The sequence below is a fragment of the Notothenia coriiceps genome, unplaced genomic scaffold (assembly GCF_000735185.1).
Source record: "Notothenia coriiceps isolate Sejong01 unplaced genomic scaffold, NC01 NC01_scaffold00011590, whole genome shotgun sequence".
Classification (NCBI taxonomy): domain Eukaryota; kingdom Metazoa; phylum Chordata; class Actinopteri; order Perciformes; family Nototheniidae; genus Notothenia; species Notothenia coriiceps.
Genome location: NW_011344291.1, coordinates 1 through 7,164, shown reverse-complemented (window position 1 = coordinate 7,164; position 7,164 = coordinate 1). Strand labels below are relative to the sequence as shown.

General features: G+C 40.1%; 1 protein-coding gene across 1 annotated transcript; it reads right to left on the bottom strand.

Moving 5' to 3' along the window:
* Positions 1-305: 305 nt before the first annotated feature.
* On the bottom strand, positions 306-6,333 carry LOC104946765 (TBC1 domain family member 14-like). Its single transcript, XM_010772647.1, has 3 exons — positions 6,117-6,333; positions 1,511-1,635; positions 306-477 (listed from the first exon to the last, which is right to left on the bottom strand). Exons 1-3 carry the CDS (start codon positions 6,117-6,119, stop codon positions 312-314), a joined length of 294 nt encoding a protein of 97 aa, XP_010770949.1. The 5' UTR covers positions 6,120-6,333; the 3' UTR covers positions 306-311.
* Between the last annotated feature and the right edge of the window lie 831 nt (positions 6,334-7,164).

Here is a 7,164-nt window from a genome sequence, read left to right as displayed (position 1 = left end):
TATATTTAACAATACAAACCCAAATATGTATATATGTTCATTCAACTGATCAACGTTTACATGTGTGATATCTTGTTTTATCAGTAACTATATAATTTCAATTTGTATTTTCTGTATTATTATTTTTTACCTTGTGAGAATCTGTACTGTCCTGTTTTTCATGCTCACTCTGTTGCTGCTTTAACTCCTCAATTTCCCCACAGGGATAAATAAAGGTCCATCTTATCTTATCTTATACAAACTAAAGTGTATTGCATTTAAATTGTGAGATTTGCACTAAATATTCTCTGTAATTTTGTAACATTGCAAAGTCATCCCACGGGCCGGATTGGACCCTCTGGCGGGCTGGTTTTCCGTGTGCTTGACACCCCTGCTCTGAACCTGGACTCCTCACCTCTCTTCTTGGCCTGGGCCACCATCTCTTCATACTGCTGTCGGTGCTTCTGGGCCTCCTCGGCGGGCTTGGCAGGCAGATTACTGTAACACACATCAATGCAGGGAAATGGATCAGCCACTATGTGTTCTGAGCTTCACTTGAATTATTCATGTTGAGCTAGCTTGCATGGAACAGCACAAAGTGCACCCTTAATGTGCTCCATATTAAAAATACACATCTCCAAGACAACTGGGCTATTTGTGCTGCTGAAAACCAGGTTATACGAGTGAAAGCTCCAGAACAGCTACTAAATTGACCTTTGTAAAGAAAATAAATCATATAGCAAAGCCTTTTTTTCATTTTTTAAGATTTGATACACTTATTTTGTAAATATAAGTGATAGAAAGGTATTTCAGTATTTCGTTTTTACACTCCGAATATAATCTACATTTTATTGGGTCTTCTTAGTGGGAATCACGTGATTTTAAATGTCACTGTGTATACGCTTTTCATTAATTTCGGGCTACAAACAAATGGTTCATTTTAATTTAACTAAGGCAATAACACACATGTTCAGTGTTTTTTCAGATGAGTTTCACCAGTAGGGGGTGACAGTAAAGAAGGATAGGCGGTGGGAGGCTGAGCTCACATTTTGCCAGTCATGGTGTTAGAATAAACTTTCCTTTTGTTCACACAGGAAATCAGGCCAATTGTTTTTACTTACTACGAGCAGAAGTTTTAATCGTGTGGCTGAGCAGCAAAACTGAATGAAAAATTAAGCCTGGAATATGTCTGTGTGTATGCCTATTTTAAGATTTACATTTTTACATTACCTGTTTTACATTTAAGAAAAAAAAACTAGGGTAATGGAGCCAGGCTGAGGGAGGGTCATTAAACTTTCAGCAGCGCCTCTCTTTTACCGACTGTGATACAAACAGGGGGAGCTGGAACAATACTGAATGGGGTCTAATGACAGAGGAAGGAGGAGTGATAAAGGAGGAATGAGGGGAAGATATAATAGAGGCGAGGCGACATACGTGGCTATACTGTCTGAGAAGCAGTGAAGAATGTGGGACATGCTAATATCCCACAGATATTCAACTACGCCACAGACAAGTGTCAGTGTTTACATACGCAGGTCTGTCCTCCAGTATGAGTGCGGTGGTGGACAGGGGCTCAAAGTCCAGGTTTTTCCTCACACTGTGCCTGGGAGACGTCGGGTTGCCAGGTCCAGCTCTGCCACTCTTTGTTTCATATTCCTGTGGACAAAAAAACCCACATTTAGACAAAAAAAAAAGCTTACTGGGGAGTTTTAGAGGAAACACAGTCTGCTTTTGCTGTTCATGAGATGTGAGCAACATTAATACACACAGCGCAAAATGTGGTGGATTACTTGCTTTATAATCCATGTCAAAGTACATGAGTAAATTGCCACAAACTGACCTTAAAAAGCATGTTGTGATCAGACTCAACTGCTAGGATGTAATAGCTGGGGAATCATTTTAAAAACATAATGAGAACTTTTTGTGTACGTTACATCACACAGAAACACTGAGGCATGTCTTAACCTTGTGACAAGGCTCTTTGGCCTTTGAGCATTTGTCAGCTGGTGTCTAATGAGTGTTGGCCTATAGGAAGAGGAGGCCATGTGACTTTCAGTATGAAACAGCAACCAACACAAGGTTTACTACCAGCTGACTTCTGTGTTTGTCTTAAAGAGCACACACAGTTCAGGTAAGACCTTTAGATAAAACCCAAGATTGTCTGGTTAATTTAAAAGCCATTGTATTTAGGACGAGTGCAATACAAGCACACATACACACTACGTACTGTGTGACAAAAGGGCCTGCAGTGTGCATGGAGCTGGTTAATAATGTAGGCAGCTTAACACAGCGCTGCCACAGGGCCGTTCACATTGGTCACAATACAGACAGGGAAATCTATTCTCCACAATAGCTGTGTATGCGTGTGTGTGACAGATGCTGTCCACGTTTATTATCCGCCTTTGTGTCACGTTTTTTTTTTTTTCCAAAGCCAGGGGGACCAATAAAGTTAATTGAATAAGACCCAATAAGGCAGGGCATCAGAGATTAAAAGTAATAGACATAAAAGACAAATCCATCATGACCTATTGATAATGGCACCTAACAGAGAGTTAAGTTCTCTCCAAGATTAATGAAATAGGCCATAAAATAAAAGAATAAGCAGTCAAAACAATCTATATATAAGTGCTCAGCTGTGTGAGTCTTAACTTAGGCACCACAAGCTAGATGATAAAGTCAGCATGCTCACACGCTTACAAATACAATGCTAACATTTTAAGTTTAGCAGGTAATGTTCATCATCATCATAGTTTTTGAAAATAGTCCCACATTCTAGAAGTTAGAACATATGCTTATTTCTTTCTTGCAGATTCTTAAATGAGAAGATAGAAACTCTCGCATTTCTGAATGAAAAATCAAGTTGAAGAATAGTTTTGCTTGAAACTGGACTCGTTAGCCCACATTTTTCAAAAGATAAAATAAATATACCTCTCAATACCTCTCATTGAATGAGAAGGGCATTATTTATATTTAAAGCACAAATATGAGAATGGTACCAATTTTACCCAACTTATTCCAAGAAAGCAAAAAATAGATTAAATAAAAACATTAGAAAGTGAAAATTCGCCAGTCGCCAGTGTCTCTACCTTTGCAGAGACCAAAGAAAAGCCAAAAGGTGTCAAAAAAAAAAGGTGACCAGATTACAGAGTAATAGCAGGGTATCATCTTATCTACACTTAGCAGGGACGCAGAAGAAAAAACAGGACCAGAGATAGTTGAAGGGAAAGCCTGACAGTAGAATGCCTCTCCTGAGGATTGAGCATTAGTGGAAAGCAGTTGACACAGAAGACAGAAATAAATGAGGGCCATGGTGAATTGAGGATGAAAGTCAAGAGTGCTAAAGGAAGTGAACTCCCCCGTCACTGGGAAATGGAGGTCATTCATGGGTAAGCCTGCACTCAGCACTGGGATGGGAGTAGAGTGCTACACAGAGGGCTGAGTCACCATTCTTATGTGTACTTTCCCTATTTCTTTGCCATCTTTATCCTGACTTTCATCTTCCCTGCCGTTTGTCCGTCCCTCACTCCCTTAGAAGCTTAGTGACTTCCTGTGGAGCCAGTTGTTTACTACTGTAGCTGGAAGGCTAACCTTTATAAAGCTAGGTAGCTGGAAACATGCTAGCACTACTAAGTCAGAATAGCCCTCTAGCTAGATTGTTAATGGTCAGTGAGCAAGAAAGCTAGCTTGGTCGCTAATGGGCCTTTTTCTTTTTTTTTTTTAAGAGGAAAGGAGGCTAGGATACTTCCTCCATTTAAGATTCAGTTTAAAAAACACATATTTGGGTAGTTTTGTTAATCATTTCTTGTGCAGTTAACAAATCCCCAGTTCAACTAGATTAGCTTAATGTTATTTTGAGAAACAGACACATTCACAAAACAATATGTCCCTTGTGCGAATGGTTGACCAGGTATTGATTTTCCTTTTGCTTTAATGAACAGGTTACATGGATGTGCTGCTGATGCGCATTTCAAAGACAGTGTGTACCCGAGGGAACCTCTGCAGCTCGATAAAAAAAGGTAAGCTAGGGTTTAGGACCCTGACAATAGATGAATACTGCAGAAAGAGAGAGGGAAGACGACAAGAGGGAGGTAGATGGGGGAGGGACCATTTGGCATCTGTCCAGCAGCAATGCAGGTGCTACCAACAAGGTGAAACACAAGACATAATGTGTGTGAAGCTGTACCGAGAGGTGTATAGAAGGGGAGGTACATGAGGTGAATGGTGCAAACAAGTATGTGAGGTTGAGAAACTCCCTACAATGAGACATTAGCTAAAACAATAACAATGGACTGATGGTGCAATATCAAGACACTGGAGCTGAATCCGGTAAAGACTAACCACATTACATTCCTTCTCCTCTCGACAACTAGTTCAACTGGTGAATCAGCACTTGGGCTGAACGTTATCTGACTTCAAACAGCTCCCTCACACAGAAAAACATTTATAAAACTTTGATTCATACAGATTTTGAAGCTCGATCATCTCAGTATTTATTTTGTTCATATATATTAATGAAGTTACATTCCTGTGAAAAGCCATCTTGCATACATAAAGTATGTATGTATGTATATTTCTCAACAATGGGAAGAAACGCCAAGGGTAGAACTTTATTCTTTCGTTGTATTAGCTTTAAGCTGTTGCAAAAGCGACTGTGTCCCATGATAACCTGCTGCCAGGGCAACCGGCTTTGTCATGCTGGCTCTTAGTTGTTCTCCAATTTCCTGTTAAAGCAGCAAGAGCTCTCTGGGTGACTGACTGGCTTTCACGCTCACTGCCAGTGTTCTTTATGCTTTCAAACTAAAAGAAAGAGATGTTTTTTAAACTATTTTTACACCATGTGACCCTAAAGTCTTACAAAAAAAAAATGAAGTGCTACTTAGGTAACGGCATGTTTTGCAAGTTCCTTCTATGTGCAAAAAGGAGCTCAGTGTTACAAATGTTGGTAACGCTGTCCTTCTATTTGCTGTGTGTCCATGCAATATATTGTAATGAAAACACTGGCTTTCTAGATGTAAGCTACTGTATGAGACAAGTGGCCCACAGCAGTGTGCCTAGCCTGCTTTCACTACATGCCAATCACAAGGCTTCTAACTGGAAACTGCTTGAGGTAGTCCCAAAGTATTTTTCCAAAGCCCATCAAGTGTCAATGAGTCAGATGGCTTCTGTGTGGTTGGCAGTGCTACAGGTTCATCAGAACTGTCCAAATTCAACACGGTTATGCCACTGATTTCCTTTAAAAGATGTTAATTACATTACAAAGTAATTTATATATTAGCATTCTCAAATAGGAAAAAGTGTCCTTAAATGGAGCACTCTGCTATGTCCATTTTAAATCAGAATGGGAAAGAAGCACCTTTATATTTGTGGTGAATGATCTCCTAAACTTATGACAATGTCAACTGTTTTAATGAAGTCACATCATCGGGTTGGGTGAGGAACAATCGTAAGGAACAATCTAGACGTGCTAATGCTCTGTTGCAAGTTGCTATCATAAATGTATATTCATAGAAGAAAACGGCAATGGCCCCCATTTAAGAGCTGTGCAAAATATTCTTGATTGAATATATTTGAATGAGTTTCAAGCTATGATTCATTTCGGACTAGACCAGCTGAGTAACAGTTACCGCAGGGGAGCTGAGGATTCTGTTAGTAAGGCTGTAATGATCTGGCAGCTTTCTTGAGACTAAATATGCAATATCCAGACAAACAGATGGAACCACGGGCACTGGCGCCAAAGCATTTAAAAAAAGAAAATATCAGCATGCCTTACTAGAAAGCGTAAATAAACACTGATACAGCTGATCTCTAACTGCATCAGCTGGCTATAATCCCTTGACATTCATGCAAAACATAACAAAAACATACTGTCATACTGTTGCACCTATACATTCAATGGAAATGGGTCATCTATTGGTTGGACATCATCAGTCAGGATATAATAATCTTTCTAAGACTGCCATCACTACGAAGCAGAGCTACGACAAGCTGAAAGAGAATATCATGTGAAATCCGAGCCATCCTCTTCCTCTGCAGCGTCTCCCTCACGCTCCGACTACCAATGCCCTCTGATTCCGCCAGACAAGGAGACGGGTCACCCAGCTCATCCACTTGTCCTCGTTGTGCAAATGCTCACTCACCATGAACGCTGCTGTTCCCTACAGTCCTCCGCTGGGGATTTGTTTCCAAAAAACCTTAGTGTAGCGTCATCGCTGCTCCTGGCAACAAGACACCCAGGAACGAGAAGACGAGGAGATCAGAAAGGAAGGCAGAAGGACAGTCAAGCTGCCAAAAGAGGGACACTCCCCGCATTGGAGAGGATGCAGCAGCAGCATGAAACCCCTCTATTTTCCTGCCCCCCCCACACCCCCTCTGTGTCTCTGAGCACTGACGCTAGCCTGAGCTGCTCTGCATCAGGTCTATGGCTGCTGCTGTGCGTTTGTGTGTCAGCAAATCAGCACCGCCGTCTGTTATTAGTCACCATCGCTGCACTGAGAGGAGCTCTGTGCTCTGCTCAACCCTGGCAGCCGTGCTAATCAATCCCAGAGCAATGGATCAGGTTTCAGCTACTGCGTCTCCTAATCCAGTCAGGAATCAAGTGTTGATGCAATGTACACATATACTGCTCTGAGAGAAATTGTTCCTCTGCTAATTGGATGTTCCTCACTTTGTGTTGATGCAGTCGTTGCCTAGCAATACAGTAGCTATCACAAGAATAAAACAAGTTTTCATGGTTTTTATTTTGAAGTATTCAGTGTCTCACTCTCAAAGGGGTAATACCGTGAAATTCCTTTTTTTAAATTGTATTATTGTAATAATTCTTGCAGGAAGTGATGAATTACCTTAATTTGTCGCATGTTTAATTGCCATATTTTGGCATGACAATATTACTTTACTGAGATATACGATGACTTCTTGTCAGGCTATGCATGTAATATTTATCCTTACATGTACTTACCTATTTACTTACATATATATTAGGGATGGGAATTTGAAAGCAAATGTATATTCGACTCCCAAAAAAACGGTTAACCGATTAACCGAAATAAATATAAAAAATTAAATAAATAAAAAATAAAAGATTTAATTTTGAAAAATAAATAAATAAATACATGTTCAAATAAGTATAGAAACCAAGTCAAATTTGTCAAATGTATTGAACTGGTGATCACAGTTTGAACAGTTGAC